The 18,031-nt window shown below is 38.5% G+C and overlaps 1 protein-coding gene across 1 annotated transcript in view; it reads left to right on the forward strand.

Annotated features, from left to right (window-relative positions):
• LNPK (lunapark, ER junction formation factor) overlaps positions 1 to 17,477 on the forward strand; it is a 34,735-nt gene extending 17,258 nt beyond the window's left edge. The window contains exons 3-9 of the mRNA XM_042470605.1: positions 1,919 to 2,002; positions 2,083 to 2,134; positions 5,624 to 5,848; positions 9,183 to 9,288; positions 10,207 to 10,277; positions 13,912 to 14,082; positions 16,514 to 17,477. Of these exons, the coding sequence (XP_042326539.1) occupies positions 1,931 to 2,002; positions 2,083 to 2,134; positions 5,624 to 5,848; positions 9,183 to 9,288; positions 10,207 to 10,277; positions 13,912 to 14,082; positions 16,514 to 16,707 (891 nt within the window). The 5' untranslated portion in view covers positions 1,919 to 1,930 and the 3' untranslated portion in view covers positions 16,708 to 17,477. The remainder of the gene's footprint in view (positions 1 to 1,918; positions 2,003 to 2,082; positions 2,135 to 5,623; positions 5,849 to 9,182; positions 9,289 to 10,206; positions 10,278 to 13,911; positions 14,083 to 16,513) is intronic.
• The last annotated feature ends 554 nt before the right edge of the window (positions 17,478 to 18,031 follow it).

An 18,031-nucleotide genomic window follows, 5' to 3' on the forward strand; every position in this document is an offset into this window, starting at 1 on the left:
TACTCTAGAGTATAAAATGGGGCTGGAAGTCTTGGGGTTTGTGGGATGCATGTTTTTGCAGCCCCCAAACCTCTCCTGGATACCTCAATGCTAAATAAATTATATGTTCTTACTGGGGGTAAAAGGAGGATTGATAAAGTGCAGTCCTGCCCCTCTCCCCCAGCACCTTTTTAAACGTTAAAAAGTGGCAGACCTTGAAAACATCTAGGCATTTGGTTTTGTGGATTGTCAAATATTGCTAAGATACTTATGGACTAGGATTTTGGATTAGTTATTCTAACACATATTTGTTTCTGTTTGTTCTATAGCATATTATTTGAAGCACCTTTTTACCCCCTTTTTAAAATTTCTAATCTGCTCACAGTTAACCAGGTATCACTTATGGTATATATTAACACCTGAAAAGCAGAATTGTGTCTATTGATGCTCTCATGATAGGGACTTTCAGAATTTTTTAAGGACTTGAGATCTTAAACCAGTATTTTCTTTGGAATTTTTTGAGGGGATTTGGATATCTCTGATTTGCTTGTTAGTTTGGAAATCTCTCTCTTCAAATAGTTTTGACATTGTGTTTTAGTTGTTGAATAGGTGGTTGGTTTCTTATACGGACTGGAAATTGTTAATATGTACATTTTACATCTGTGGGTAACAAAACTTTATGGTACAGTATATTGTTCCTGTTTAGTATGCAGATGAAACACAGAAGATCAAGTTGTGTAACATACCAGAAAATAATATTTATACAGCTGTCTTCTCCAATATGGTGCTCTCCTGCACATTTGTAAGCTCAAACCAGCATTGCCAGTGGCCAGGGATGATGGGAACTGTACTACAAATAATCTGATAGTGTGAGACAAGGCTGGCATCTAGTGCTTCCTGTGCACAAACAATACAAGAAAGATGGAAATTAAACTGTGTGTGGGCACATTTGTGTGTGAGAGGGAGGGAGAGGGGGGAAGAAGGGGCTACTGTATTAATGAGAGGGGGGAAACTTTTAACAGTGAGAAGAACCTGAAGAGAGGGACCCATCAAAATGTACTGTGCTTTATATTCCTTGGACATATTAGTCATCTGTCATAACTTCAGAACCCAAATTTTCATAGTTAAACTTCTTCTGATGCTGGCTATTAACTGCTAAAATGATATTTTACTAGTGATTACTTTTTTAATTAAGCCCATGTATTAGCTATAAAGCCCCTTAAGTGCATTGTAAATAAAATGCTGTAATAATGAAGTGCTTTAATTACAATCCCTAAAGTATGCATAGTACTCCGTAAATTTTTTATTTAAATTCTTAACATGTTCTATTTTTTCCCTCTGAAAGGCAGTTTAACTCTAGCCATAAAGCCTGGAGCTTTATCCTTTAAAGTCATTTGAGCAAATTCCATGGCTGTTCTCCCAGTTAGCGAGTTTTCATGGCATTTGCAGCAAGCTAATTGCTTCTGCTAATAAATAATCTAAAATCAATGCTGACAGCAGTTAATTGGCAAAGAGACTTTATTCTGTAAAGCACTTGGCTAACGACCTTCTTTAAATTAATAGCATTAAGTGCTATGAGGAAATAAATCTGAGGAATTGCCTGTCATTTGCTTGTCATGTCTAATAACTTCCAATAATGATGGCTGATAGATTTTTGCACATTCTATTATTGAAGTTGGTGCATGTAATTATTCTCCTCATTATATGTAAACAATTAGCAATATTTGGTGTTTCCTTGCAATAAAGCTGTTGAGTACAACTAGTGCATTAGAGGGGAGGAATGATTTTTTTAAAAGCTAGATTTGCAGGCAGTGACGGTTATGTGTTGTGTGTGTTTATTCCAGGATTTCTTTATCTGAATTCATGCCAATAAAGACAAGTATTGAAATTTAGACAGTAGTTTGGCATATCTTGACCAATAAAACTTTTTTATTTTTAGCTTGAGGAAGTAATGGAAAAAGAAACATATAAGGCCGCTAAGCTAATCCTTGAAAGGTTTGATCCGGAAGCCAAGAAGGCAAAGGTAGGATCTGATCTCTGTACTGATTTACTGCAAAGCACACCATAGAGCAAAACACTTTGTAATATTATTATAATTGACAGGATGTTGAACCGCCATCTGCTGGAGCATCTGCAGTTGCAAGACCTGGCCAAGGTAATAGCTCTGTAAAACTGCTGCTTTTCATGAGGAAAATTGTATTTACACCATTTAATTTTCATTCCAAGAGGTTTTGAATATTTAAGAAGTCAAGACTAACATAAATGGGATCTGTGTTTCTAAATAGATATTTAATTTAGGACAGATGATGGCATGATCTGACCTGAAAATATATTAGTTAGTTGTGGACCAGTTACTTGGCACATTAGGATAGGTTTTTTTCTCCCTACACCAGTTCATAAGGATCAGTAATTATTTACAGTAAGTGAAAGGTGTATGTTTATTAGTAGCAGCAGAAGGTTGCTTTCTTTTTCACAGTATGTTTGGAGGGTTCTTGGAAGTAGTAGGTAGAAAGATCTAAAGGTTTGCACATCTTATGCAGGTTTTGGGATTTCGGGGTGAAGCAGCCTCTCATTAGGAACAAATAACAAGTCTGCTGCAGGTGTAGGTCGCTAACAGGTTTACTACAAGAAGAAGGACAGTGGAAACTCTATGTTGATCCAGGTAGCTTGGCATTCCTAAATGCATGAAAGAATATTCTGTGTGTCCTTTCAAAGAAGAGACATGGTGAATACACAGGCTCTTAACTTGGTTTTGGGCAGGGACTATTTTGGACTGCCATTTCCTTCCTGTTTACGATGCTCTCTGGGACTCCTGAAAGATGAGGGCCAAAAGTTCCCTATGCTGAACTAGGCATGGGGGAAATCAGGAGACCTAGACTGGTTCTTTCTAACTTAAGATATCAATAGCATATATCTAGGCCCATAGCATCCAAACACAATACAGACATTTACCTTTGTGTTTGTGGTGAGTGTGGTTTGTTAATAGCTTGCTAAGAGAGTCAGCATGGTGGTGTAGTTTGAGTGTTGGATTAGAAATCAAGGAGATCAGGCTTCAGATCCCCACTCAGTCATGGAAACCTTGGGCAAGTCACTTTCTCAGCAACCTGAGAGGAAGGAAATGACAAGCCTCTTCTGAATAAACCTTGCAACAGCAAAAACAAACAAACAAACAAACAAACAAACAAACCCAAAACCCTTTTGATAGGTTCTCTATTTTATAAGGAGCTATCTTAAGTCACTTAATAAAAATGAATGAGGTTGCTTACAATTTTCAGATTTGCTTCCAAAACAATGCTTTCGGCGGGATATAGACCACTCCTTTGGGGTGGCCTGCAGGCACTGCAATCCCCGCCAGATCAGGGCCAGCCCCGGAAGCCCTGATCCGCTGCTTTTCCAGGCCTCGGGGAAACAGCAAAACACTGCTTCCCCCCCGGCCTGGAAAGGGATGTCCTTGGGGCTTCATGCCCTAGGACATCCCAGGGGGCCACTGCCAGGAGAGAAAGGGGCCACTCGGCCCTTCTCCACCCCAGCTTCGTTCCGCAGCCGTTTGGTGGCTGCGGGAATGAGGCGCTCCCCAGGAAGGAGCTTTGTTTTGGAGCTTCCGGTGCCGCTGTTAGGCCGCCACAAGTGGCCTGACATGATGCAAGCACGTCACGGCCGCGCTGTGCCATTTGGACGTGGCGCGACTGTCACATCAAAATGGAGGCGCCCATCTGTACAGGTTGCCACCATTTTGATGTACGGAGTACGTGCTAGTGTTGCAGGGCATCTGTAAAGGACGCCCCAAAGCAACCCTACATGTATCCAGGCTGGCACCTTCCTTTCCATTTTTAATACCACATCTTTCTCAAACAATTAGGATTCAAGATGGCTTTCAAATTAAAAAGAATAACAGTCAAAAACACATGTAGCTAAAAACATACAAAAACTATGATTAAAACATCATTAAATCGTCTATAAAATTAAAAGGAGATGGCCTTCCCATCATCCTACAGCTACCTTCATTTCTGACTGTGGGCTATGATGTTTCAGTCTGATAGAAATTAATATCCAACAAAATGCAATATCATCTGGAGTGTGACAAGTTCCCAATCCCTGGAACATGTTTATATGTTTATTGTGTCTCTGGCAAAAGAAAAGGGCCAAGGCTTCTGAGTAATAGCTGGAGTCTGGAAGATCTTAAGGAAAACTGCTAAATAATAATTTGAGTCTGGGAAAGGAAGCTGTCAGCCCTGTTCTTCTGTCTCTCGGCTCAGAAGTTTGTGGCCCTCCAAGTGTTATTGGGTTCCATTTCTCATCAGCCACAATCAGCCTGGTTAATAGTATGAGATCTGGAATGTTGTATTTGTTTACCATTTGAAGTGTTACAGGTTCCCCAGCTCTGGGTTATGCATTATTGTCATTTGAACATGATGCACAGATAATATTCATCTTAAAGAGAAATTGCTAATGTGTATAAAGCTGACATAGTGTAGCTCAAACCAGCAGTTTGAATTGGGTCCTAGAGGAAGTAGAAATTACTCAGGCCTCTAGAGCACAAGCGTTTCCTGTGCTATGCATTGCTGACATTTTCTTCAAAGTTGACATGAAGAAAGACCTGGAGGCTACAAAACTGAATGATGATGCTAGGTCCTGGTCTGAGAGAGAGAGGTTTGCCGTCTTGCCAGCAGAGAAAATCCTAGACGTAGTGGTGTACCCATATGGTTATGAATCTGAATGATTGGATAGCTCATCAGTGAGAAGCATGTGCACAATCTTCAGATTGGAGTCTGCCAAACAATCATTATCTTGGTCTTGATTTTCTTTCAGTTGGGTCACTCCTCTTATCTGTTTCCTAGTCACACCAGGAAAAATGACAGGCTCAAGGTCAGATCAGAGCGGCACCATCAGCATATTGATAGCACCTTAAGGCCTACTTCAGTACTCATTATCTATGGCATATTCCCACAGAGTCGAAGGCAGTTTTATGTGTGTGAGAAGGATTTAACAAGACTCCAATTCCCTTTGGTCTCAAGCCTCTCTTATGGCACACAATTCGTTACTAACTAGGTGGCTGTTCTTTTTTGCACATCCTTGGATTTCTTTCTAGCACAAATCTAGTTGTGAACCAGTGTTCCCACTGCACATTTTCCTACTGGAAAAGGCAGCTCAGTCTTTAGTAAATGGCAGTGTTTTATGAAGGAACTAAAATGATATGGTGTGGGTGTAAATGACTGTGGCACTGAATAGCCTGAGAAAGGTAGGCTAATGACTATCATCTGTAGCATTTTGAACATTGTGTGATATCACTTGAAGAACTAATTAGTGGCCTTGGAGTCATTCACCTTACCTTTTGACATGTTAACTAGTTTGTATTTTTAATATAGGGTAACTGTTCTTGTGATGCCATTTAGAGATGGCAGAAAGATGCAATTAGAATGTTTGCTTTCTTAATGGGCAGAAGCCTCTTCAAAATAAATTTAAAAAACAGATGATAGAATAAAAAAAGAATGGGTCTATCTGCAAATTCAGTTGTGCTCTTCCATACTTTTTGCATTGTAACCTTTGTAGAGATTGTGTTAGTGAACTGAAAATATTGCCAGATCTTGAAATTTTTTGGTACTGTACATTAAATACTGAACCCATAATGTGAATGTTCTATCAGAACTTCGTCATCGGACCCCAGTGCGAGGGAACGTGTCACCACCTCTTCCAGGTACACCAAAGCAGGGCTCTCCCAAAGCTTCAAGTCCAGTGCCAGTGTCTCCTGGCTTGCAGAGAGAGATTTCGGCGCCTGGTGGACCTCCAGAGAGAACTCCAGCATCCGTCTCACAGCCAAATGTGCTACCCAGACATCCGGGGTCCCGTGCTACTTCAATGCCTGGAATGGGTAAACAGAGCACTTAATGTTGTTTACAGTTTATATTGCTTTCTCTAGTTACCAATAAAACAGGCCATTTTCAGACAGTATGGAAATGGCATTTTGTTTGGAAATAGAAGAGCAGTTATCTTATTAAGCAGGAGTTCCATATTCAATTAGCCATAACTCTTTACAGCTGGCACCTTATGATACTGAAACCTATTGCCTGAGCTCATTTAACTGTTATGGCTTCTTTGTTTAAATGGCAATAAAACTTTGCAGTATTCTGTAGTCAACAATATAGCATACCTTTTTATGTTCTTGGTTTAGGCTCTAGACTTGTATAAATCAGGTACCTAAGAAAACACTTTCAGGGTATGTTCATGTTTCTTTTGAAGCCCTGGACATATTTTTAACTTCTATTGTGACATTTATTTAAATGTTTAAGCAAAAAGAAAAAAAGTTCACATGGGAAAGATTAAAACATAAAATACTCAATAACCAAAGAGGTTTTTGCTATTAGGTAGCAGAGCTTTCTGAAGTGGCATGCTAATAAATGGGCTAGCATTGGTTATCATGTTGCCTAAAAGATTTTACCTCTCCTTTTTCATCAGCAGAAACTAGTAGCTACTGTAAACTCAGAGACCTTTTAAAGCTTTCTTCATTGCTGGATTGATTTTCTGTTTTGCACACGTGTTTTTCAGTTGTGTGTGTATGGAGGGAGCAGTAAAAGTCTGTAGTGAGTGCACTCTTTCTAATTAAAAATTATTAACGGTTGCATAGTGTGCCAGAATCCCTCCTGTACACTTCCCCCTTCCTTCAGATTCTTGTTTATATGGATGAGAGTGCAGATAAGAGGACCAGAAAGGTAAACTTGTCTCTTCAAGTTGGGAGTGTTGCCTTCTCCTACTTTGTGTCTGATTTACTTGCCTACATTATATTAAAGATAAGCGCTTACTTGAAGCTTTCCTCTGCAGTTGCAAGCCACATGTATATAAACCCCTTTCTTTGCACACAGCTCACCCTAGACTGTTCTGAAGCTGAAATTGAAGCTTAGAATTGTGGTTTATAATACTTTAACCAGACTGTCATATTTCATGGTGGTTGAGCCCTGACAACATTATGTATGGCTTCTAAAAATCCATTGGTCAGTCAGTGACAGTGTAGATCTAATATCTTGGATCACTTTTGGTTCAAATATACTTTTCAGCAATGTTATCTTATTGTAAAAGTTACCACTGAACTATATAGTTGCTAAACTACTTTGAACAAAACCTTTCAGTAAGAACTGCTACAATTACAGTAGTTACCAGAAGGCGATTTAAGTAATGACATGACTTCTGATTACCAATACTAAATACAGATTGTGAGCCCTTTGGGAAAAGAGACAGATATAGATAGTATTTCTATAAGCCAGATAAGCTTATAGGATAGAAATATAAGAAATCAAATGATAGATTTACAACCTACAGCCTAATGTAGCTGTAAATCTTCAATTCTTAAGAGGAGTGCTTCCAGGGTTCCATCCAGTCTCGCCCTGTTCCCAAATTTTGTAAGCAATTCAAGCAGGCCATTCATTTCTCTGCCTCCAACTTCTGGTTTTCTTTCCAAAGAACCCTCAACATTAGTAGCTGTTGAGCTTCTAAAGGTTTAATCCTCATTTGGGTGGATTTTTTGGGGTCTGTGTGTAAGATGTTGCCCCCTTAGATCAGTGGTTTTTAAAATAGTATTTTTTTTCTTCTGCAAACCTTGTGATTCCCCTGAGTATGCAGCTACTTTCATCTTATTTTTGTCTATGCTAGCAGTGATCACTATTGAGTTGGCTACTAGAAGGAGTAGTATATCTACTGCTCTAATATTAGTTGATACCTAGCTGTAAACATGGGCAGCCTATATCACATGTGGGGGATGAAGGAGTTCTGTATTGGAAGGAATAACAAAAACTGAGCATGCTGTTTCTGTGCTGGGTCTACCACAGTTTTTCTAGGGACACTAATGGAGGAGGTGGAAGATAAATTTAAATGTCTCTTCATATCTTGCTTTTAGTATCCAGCAGGTATTGGATGATGCCCATTGTTTCTTCTTGTTAAGTGATCTTTGGATAACTGTGAAAATTAGTACTGTATCCCTTATTTTGAACTGAAGGTTAGCTGTTTGGTTCATTTTTCAATTTTAAAGTATAGAACCCAACCATTAATGGCAATTAATTCTATTAATAATGGTAAATTTAACTATTTTAAAAATGATCTCAGGAATGAGTAACAAACAAGTGCTTTGATTAGTATAAGTTCCAAAACGTACTAATAAAAGGGATAATCATGACAGTATTGAGAGTGTATGGCTTGTTCTGGAATTACAGTGGCTGTCAGTATGATATATTAAAAATAACTTATCCATGATAGACATTACAGACAACACATGGTGAAAGGTAAAAATAATTCAGTTTCTTGGTGCAGAGATTTCTTCTTGTCTTGTGAGAAAAGCAGTTGAAGTACATATGACTGCACTTAATTATCTTTAAACTAGAAAAGATAATTCATTTTTTTCATTACATTATACTTTGTGGAGAAGAATCAATTTAATATGTATTACCACAGAGCTTCCATATGTCTAAAAATTAATAACCAGCAGGTAGTTGAGAGTTTGCCAAGCGTTGCAGAAATGGCCAGACTGGCCACAATGATTGCTTTTGATGTTCGTATTAATTACTGTTGTCCATATCAGCATGAGGAATAAGATGCATGGTTGGAAGGTTTGTTAGTGTGCCAAGAAACTGGAGAGATACTTGTGGCACATGATCTCAGGTCTGAGGCCATGTTAAGAGTAGCTAGGAAGCATTTAGCTACAAACCCTATGGTTGTTTCATGCTCGAATTGTATTCAGATCGTTAATGCTTAATAACATGGAAAACATTGATCTTGAACACTCACAAGTTAGGAAACTGCCGCATATTGAGTCAGAATATTATTCTGTTTATCCCCATATTGTCAACCCTGACTGACAGGATTCTTTCTTGGCTCTGCCTGGAGGTACTGGGGATTGAATCTAGGACTTTTTGTGTGTTCAGATCATGTGTTCTAACTCTGAACTACCACTTCCACTAATTTGTTTTGTATTTAACTGTTGGGTATAGTGGCAGTGATGTTCAATTCAGCCCAGTAACTTGGCGAAAGTATTTTATTTTTTTAAATCTTCAAAGAAAATTATGTTTGACTTATTTTTCATTCGGGAAAAGTGGAGGTATGGGACACAATGTGACAGTGGGGGCCAGGAAACTCATGTAAACTATAAAATATGTTAGGGAGCATTATTCCTTGTTAAGGTGTAGCTTGGATTTTTGCTCCCCTATCTTTTGGTCTTCCAGGTCTTCATCCTCCAGGACCTCCTTTGGCAAGACCTATTCTTCCAAGAGAGAGAGGAGCATTAGATAGAATTGTTGAATATTTAGTTGGAGATGGTCCACAAAACAGGTAAAATGTCTTTTATTATAGTAACTTCCAAAGTCATAATGACGAACTGCTTTTCAGATTACCTATGAAACTTCTTTTTGTACCATTTGGGAAGTGTCAGAAACCCTCTACCAGATGGGAGGAACTCACACTGTAGCTTTTAACTTCGGTAGTGTTGTACTTCTCAGATACTAGGATAGGTGATATGCAAAGGGGCTGTTAAATGCAGTCTCTTCAGCTGCAGTGGGTTCAATGGGACTGATTGTTAAATAAGCAGCTGTATGATTTCAGTTGTGTGTTTTTCAAATAACTTACAAAAAGTTTGTTTCACTAATGCAAAAATTTAGTTACCGTTTTAAGAACCATGACAACAAATTTTAACAGTTCAGTTAGTATTTGTGCCTGTTCTTATATATGCTACCATTGTTGAAGCGAGATTTGTAAATCATTGGTTTATTCAAGAAGTTTTTTGTAGCCTATTTTCAAACATTCTACCTTTTCTGTATACATTAATCCTGCCTTGATTTTTACTAAACCAACTTTATCTAGCTGAAATGTGAAAACAAGAACAAATTGCTATAATAATTGAGTCTGTAAGCTCAAGTGTATCCCAATAGTGAATTTAAATAGGCAGTATTGTGATACATTCATGAAAATCATTTTATAGTAAGGCGGGATAGTTGTCTGGACAGTGAACTAAATACATGGGCTGAGGAACCTAGGCTTCCCACTTCAGAGAATATTCCACTCCTGTCGACATTGTGAGATGAGGGCACCATGACACCAAGGAGCAGACCAAGAAGCACAAATGCCATTTTTCCCTTTGAATTTTAATGCCCTCTTGCTGGCATGCATTTTTGAAGCGATCTAGGCACATGGTAAAATGCCTAAATTAAATGGCACAGTGATGTTTTTAACCACTCATCTTTTGTTTTTTAGATATGCACTGATTTGCCAGCAGTGTTTCTCACACAATGGGATGGCTTTGAAGGAGGAATTTGAATATATTGGTAAGAATAAATGCTTATTAGAGTGATTAACAAACAACTATTTAAGCGCTGTCGCAAAACCTTTTAGTTTCTCTCTTCTTCTGTTGCTCGAAATAAAAGTTAATAAGTGAATATATTTTGCTGCTTGAAGAAGCTTAAGCTTGTTCCTTCAAGTTCACTGAGATATTTTGGTAATGTAACATACTAGTTCTGTGTCAGATTGGGTTATAAGAGTGCTTGTATCTTTTAAAATCAAGGTTAAGTGCACTTAATTCTATGTTGGAGGATAGCCCTTTTAAAATCATCTTTATCATAATTACAGTGGTCCCTCTGGATTTGTGGGGGATACGTTCCTGCCGCCACCCCTGCGAATCCAAAATTTCGCAAATATTCAAGTCCCATTGTCCTCAATGGCGGATCGCCATGGGGACAATGGGACTCAGCCCTCCCTCCTTCTTCCCCCTAGCATTGAGGCCACTGGGGCATGTAATCCACACTGACCGCATGGGGACTCGCTTTCCCAGCAGTGCTCAGGGAGCTTGGTGTACATGCCCCACCCCCTCTGCTGCAGCTAATTGATGTATCACATGCCCATTGGCTGCAGCAGCAGGGGATGGGATGGGGTGGGATGTGTGCACGCCAGGCTCCAGGCGCTGCTGGGAAAATGAGTTCCCATGCAGTTGGCATGGATAAAGGCCCCAGTGCTGGGGGGAAGAAGGAGGTAATGGAGGGAGGGAGGATTTGCTCATTTGTGAATGATCAAAACCATAATGATAAGTCTGTGTATATCGAGGGATGAGTGTAGTTGTATTCATTCATGTATACTTTTATAATATATTCCAGTTTTTTTTGTTTGAAGTTTCACAATGTCCATATCATAGACATGAGTACAAAACTGGGCTGTACAAATACATTTGGCCCTCCATTTTCACGGGGATCCGTTCCAGGCCCCCCCCCCCTCCGAAAATGGAGGCTCGCACATATTCAAGGCTCATAGGCTTGAATGGAGTGTGCCCCCATGTGTGTGGCCTGGGCACATGTGCCGTAGGAAATAGCAGAGGTCGCCCCTCCACGGGTATTTGTGGGTGCAGATTTGAGATCCCTGAGTTAATAGGGGTGACTGTACGTTGGTGTGTGTGCTTCTAAACACTGCTCTTGACTATTCATACTACTCTGAAAGGTTTTATTTCTAGGTCCCCACTGTGGAGAGCAGACAAAGTTGGGCTGGCATAGTGACAGCCAATAGAATGTTGACTGGTAAGAAGAGAAAAATTTCTTTACTGATAGTTGAGGCCAGATAGGGTTTTGTTTTCAGACAGTTAGGGTCTGATTGAGTGACAGTCCAGAGGTTAGGGACTATGAGAGCTGAAGTTGGAAGGGAACAACTGAGCTCTGTGACAGGGTCAGATAGGGCTCAGTTACATCCAGAGTCCAGAGAGGAAGAGTCCAGTGAGGGAGAGACAGGAATGGTTAGGGGTAAAGTCCAAAAGTGAGGGACTCCCTACTGATATACATCCAGAACTCAGAGAGAGGGAGTTGCTGGAGTGGGTTATCCTGTAGAATTTAATTAACCTAGTTGGCTAGGATAGAGATAGGTTTGAGAAGGGAACCTAATACCAAGATTGTGAGAGTTTTAAGTAAAAGTAGCTGATATTCTCTATAGGAAGAGATAGTAAAGTAACAACGTGTAACTGAATGCAACAAAGTAAAACTGTAACAAGTGAATATACCAACTGAACAAGTGAAACATTATCAAACCATTGTTTAAATAAAGTTTATTTGTTGTCCAAGAAAAGACTTGTCTGGAACCTGAATACTTACCAAGCTACTAACAATTTTAAAACATATTTTAAGAGTAAAGTGGCAATCAATAAAGAGATGGCAGGATCACAAGTAAAATAGAACAGTGATTACAAGTAAAGGGTCTTGACATAAATTGGTGGCAGTGGTGGGATAAGAAAACCCATGGGGCTGCCACAGTAGGAAAGTAGTTTGGTGAGTAGGTCTCACCATCACACTCACATTAACAAAATTTGCTTTACCAGCAAAATCTGTGGGAAATATCAGAGGTGGAGTGGGAACAAAATCCCAAGGCTATTCTTTAGTTTTATAGCTGACAATAACTAAAGACAGAGACACAACTCGTCATCGAAGACAGATGTTTGTTTTTACCTTCTCTCAGCAAACAAAATTCTGTCTGCAAGTAATGTGAAATAAATTCGCAAAGACACATGCTTTCTTCTGTTTTACTTGGGTTTATGGTCCTGTTTGCGTTTTGGCTTTGCAAAAGTGTTCATGGCAGTTACCAGTGCCTTCTGTGTGCTCTTGTATTATCAGGGCAATAATTTTGCTGCTGAAATATTTAAAGAACCCTGATCTATACATATGTGGCTAAAATTTGGCTCCATCCCTCCTGATTACATCCCCCCTCCCTAAATTTACTTAAGATGCCTCAGATAATGATAGTCATTCTGTGCATATAACAGAAAGTTTGTATTGTATAGTACCCCTAAATGTATATATGCTATATTTTGCTGTTATGTTGTGACACTATTTATTTTAGTTTTTTGTTTTTAGTGGCATCAATGTTCTTAGCATGCTGCTTCCAAACCTCTGCTTGAAAGCAGATTTCAGTGTGTTGTAACATCAGTGTCTGTTCTCCTAAATGCATTTGTTTCTAAAATCTAGTATATATAGATAGCCCCCATTTACCGGTACAATATGCTTTCATCTGGGTCGAAATTACCTGTCACAAAATAAAACCAGTGCATATGTCCTGTGGTGAAGGGAAGAACTTGCACATCTAGGGATTTAGAGGCATTTTCTTTTCAGAAAGCATACATTAATGTCTCATATGTAAAGTATTTAAAATGTCTCATCAGTTGTTGATTAGGCTTTGGGGTGTGTAATACAGAACCTTGGAGGAAGTCATCAAAATGTCTGTCCATTTGTGACTGCTTACTTAAAATATGAGATGTTTTGTATTTTACGACATTTCTTTGCCACCCAGTTGCCAAACCTTTTTCAATGTTCATATTCTCTTTCTGCATACATGGCCAGTATTCAAAATTAAAGTTAAGAATGGATCAATCCACTTGTTCTACAAAGTAGCTTTTATTCCTTAATATTTGCAAACTCTAGGGAATCATCCATTGGGGGTAGGGTTGCCATTGGATTTTTTCATTTTGTGGGTTTAGGTAATCATGGGAGAGGCATCATGGGTGACCTACAAGGACCAGCTATTATTTGGCAATTGCTATTGCCAGGAGCCATGAAAGGACATGGTCATGCACCAAGCTTGTGCCTTTCCTTTCCTACATCACAGCTTTAGCATTATGCAGGGGCCCTAACTTGGTCCTGCCCTTTTTAGCATTCCTGTGACTGTGTTCCTTGTTGAGCTTGGAATATTAGAACCAAAACATTTATGAAAATATGTAGCAGGAGTTTCAAATGTGAGTGGTGTCTTTCCTGCTGTAGAAGAGCAAGTCTTGGTTTTTTGTTGCTGTTACCATTTCTTAACAGTCAGAATAGACAGTGAGCAGCTTATAATGGGAAAAACTCACTTTCCAAATAAGAACAGAAAATAACTTCTAAGTAATTAACCCTTTATATAGATTGAAGCATTTGCATATTCTTATTTCAAATCTTTGTGCAGCGTTTAGATGTGCCTATTGCTTTTTCCTGAACCCTGCAAGAAAAACCAGACCTCAAGCTCCACGACTTCTGGATTTCGGTGCTGAAAAGAAGCAGTCTGCTGAAAGTGAGATCACGACTGAATCACTGCAGTCAGAGGAAGAAAAGTTACAGGACACTCAAATAGCTGAAGGTTTGTATGAATCGTCTATATTTTGCTTGATGTAGTGATCTGAAGGATTTTTTCATTTTTTTGCATTGCTCTTCATTGTTTGCTAAGGTTTGTCATAATGTGATCCTAACATTATTCATAACTCGAGGCAGCTACCAAGTCATAGCATAGGGGAAGGATCTCTTTTCACTTTGATTTTTGAGAACAGTTCCTTGGATTGATCTGTGATATATTTTTAACACATTTGTTCCTACTTTGTAAGATTATGTTTTTCCAGCTGTACAGGGACTCCAAATTCATATACTTCTCATTTATAAACTGAATTCTTCTCATGCCACCTAGCAAGGTTATTTTTTCCTTAAATTTTGTTTCTGTAAAAAAACCATGGTTCTAGTGATTAACTATATCTATATCAGTATAAGTGTTTGCACTCTACAATTAAGGAATTTGGGTCCCAGAGGGGTTAAATTTCTTTCTTTTTCACAGATCATTGGGTTGAGGTGGGTTGAAATTCCTGCCTTTGTTCGTTAAGTTAGATTTGCTGTTTTCCTGCGGGCAGGAAAATCTAGTAAAACTGACTTGTTTAAAAAGGGGGAGGTTCAAAGACAAATTGTCAACTTTAATTTAACAGAGTTCCTTTTCAGATGTTTAATAGGCAAAAAATACAGTGAGCATCTTATATTCAGCTATTAAGAAAATACTGTATTCAGCGAATATAAGGGTAAAATGCTCCATTTTAATGTTTTATTCTCCATTGAAGAACATAGAATGAGAATATCTGTAGCTCATATTTTGTAACATTCTAGGCAGAGAATTTCCCCCCTCAAATGTCCATTGAAAGTGAACCCAAGGTCATATAAGTAAATGTGTCCCATTGAAGGAATATAATAGGCTACAGAGTAATAATATTGGTCAAAAACCCTTTGTAACCTTTTACGGTATTGATGCAGATGGATAATTGGTTTTGGTTTTGTATCTGGCCTGAAACACAAATTCATTTTTCAAAAATGTGTGGTAACAGGTGTCTAAGGCATGTTATAAGGAAATAAATGTAATGATCATAAGGTACAGCAACAAAAAGAGCCAGTATGGCATAGCGATTTGGACTACAACTCTGGAGACCAGTGTTCAAATCCTCACTCAGCGGTGACCTTGGGCAAGTCATATTCTCTGAGCCTAAGAGGAAGGCAATGGCAAACCTCCTCCAAATAAATCTTACCAAAAACAAACAAACAAAAAAACCCATGATAGAGTTAAGGTTGCCATAAGTCAGAAACAATGTAAAGGCACACATCAGCAAACACCAGAATTCAGCAGGGTTATTCCATTATTTTTGTCAGCATAACTAGGAGAGTACATTCCCTCCTTCCATCAGGCCTCTAAGCACCCTCAAAACTAGCTCCAGATCTGAACACACTAGCAGATTTTTGGGTGGTCCTAAGAAGTGCAGGAGGAAAGAAAGTGAATAAAAGTTCTATCATGGCTGCTATTGCATGGTTAGATATAGACCACTAAAAGGCCAGAATCTAAAGGACCAACTCACAGATCAATGGGCAGCAATCTCACATAGTAACCTCCAACAGATGCAGCTATCTGTTGACAGTCAATTTAATGTACTGGTTGGAGTATTAGACTGGGACTTGGTAAATCCAAGTTCAGATCGCATAGAGAAATTCCCTGGGTGGCTGTGGGCCAGTCATCCTTTTTCAGCTGGATTTGCTCCACAGGATTTTAGTGAAGATAAAAGTGGTGAATTGTAGAACCTCATCTGCTGCCCTGAGGTCATTGGGGGAAAAACAGGATGTAAATGTAATTAATAAATAAAATTGTTTCTCACTAGAAAAGAAGGTCTTACCTTACTATATCTTGTGAGAAATATAGTTGAATAGCATTATTAGCATATTTAATTGTTTGTAGCAGAAAAGTATTATGTAATTATGTCTATTTTTTAAATTTCTATTTTTTATTATTATTATTTGTTAAAATACAACATTTTTATAAATTCCAAAGCTTCCATCTTCTCTTTCTTGTCCTTGAATTCTCAAATTTAATTCTGCGGAAGCTCAAACTGGATGGCAAGCCTGCGGTTGGTGTGGGCGCACTGTAATTAGAAGGAAGGATCTTTGAGAACATACCCAGAAGGAATCTTTTGGGGCAGAAGGAGATTACTGAAAATACTCCTTCCCACAAGTGGACTAGGTTCAGGGAGAATTCATCCAGAAAACAGTTACAGGGTTAACCAGTAGCTGGGAGCAGCTGTAGCAAGGGCTTATGTTGGCTAAATTAGTGCCTATTCCAGATAAGGATTTCTCCCCTCCCTTGCATTTAACTCCTAAAAACTGTAGAGATCTTTGAAACAATATGCTTAAAAATTTTATGTGTTAGATATTTCTGGCTAAGTTAACGCTATGGAAATCATATTAGTGTAATCAAAAATTTGTGTGTCTTGCAGAACGTTTAGATGAAAGCATCCCACTTACTGAAGAAGATGTGGAAAATGTTCAAGCTCTGATTATTGAAGAACACAGTGTTGATGTAGCTGAAGCAGCAGAGAGAGAACAACCAACTACTGAAACCAAAACTGGAGTTACAAACTTGACACCTGTTCCAGATGACCAAAGGGAAGAACCTATAGTGGAAGAATAAGTGCCTGATTATTTTTTAGCAATATTCTTTCAGTTGTTACTTTTTCAGGTGGGTTGCTTTCAGACAAGGTTATGTCCACACTCTCATGAGCTACGACTGCCACTCCCACTGTTAAGTTAAAGCTATGTGCACAACAAGTATTGCATAGCAAGACTGTGTTTGCTTTGGTGATGACCTAAAACACTTCAGAATGTGCAGCTATCAAGCAAAGTTATCCTTACCTTTTGTTTTGGAAACTTTAAAAAAAATGTAAACATGCTTAACAGTATATTTTCCAAAGGTGCGATCTAAAATGTAGTATTATTTGGTCATTGAACAAATGAGTGCTGCAAATCACTCAAAGGTGTATAATTAATTCTTGGTTTGGTAAACATTTAGGTTTTTTGTTGTTGTTGTAATATTTAGGTATTAAATACATTTTAAGTATCTAGACGTTTACAGGAGAAAATGAGCTTAGGTATTTACCATAAACAGTACGAAAGTGACATTACAATGAAAATGTAAGTCACTCCTTATCCTTTTATTTCCTTGAGAGAATGCAACTGAGGGGAGTAGTCAGAAGTACAAGCTGTCCTTTAGGGGCTATATGCAAAGCAGATGGTCTAAAGGCATGTGAAATAGAAAACTAGGTTGTGTTTACAAGAAGCGTAGGAATATCTGCACTTGATTGTACTTGAATACTGAACATTTATTTATACCTGTACAATAATGACTATATAAGTGAATTTTGTGTATTTTGTTAAAGGAAAATAAAGACTATGTAGCATTAATTGCTCACTTTGCATATTTTCGTAATTGCCCTACACCAGATCATTGGCCCTCCTGCAGTAGTTGGACTGCAACTTCCAGAAGCCCCAGTCAACATAATCAGAAGTGAGAAATGATGAGAGTTTAGAGTCTGGCAATATCTGGAGGGCAGCACAGTTCCCACACAGTATAATAAAGTTACACTTATTATTAAAACCATTTTTATAATTTTGTGAAAGTACTTGAAAGATAAAAATCAGGATAGCAAAGCCTAGTGAAAAGAGGTTAACAGTCCATATTCCTATAGATGTTAATGATGATAATTACTTATTTTGATTCAGAATAATATGTGATTATTATTTGTGTAGCACTTTAGCACACTTTTTCATATTTGGTGATCCACACTGTATATATTATTAATTTACTTTTATATGGCCCCTGGGCTGGTGCGACATGTACTCAAGAGAATGGTCTGAAAACATTTAACAATATTAGCAGTGACCTGATACAAATGGGTATGAAGCGCCGTGCTTGCGTCGATTTTAGCATTAGTGTTATGCCCAAGATTGTAAGGGCA

This window comes from Sceloporus undulatus, chromosome 1, assembly GCF_019175285.1.
Source record: "Sceloporus undulatus isolate JIND9_A2432 ecotype Alabama chromosome 1, SceUnd_v1.1, whole genome shotgun sequence".
NCBI lineage: Eukaryota > Metazoa > Chordata > Lepidosauria > Squamata > Phrynosomatidae > Sceloporus > Sceloporus undulatus.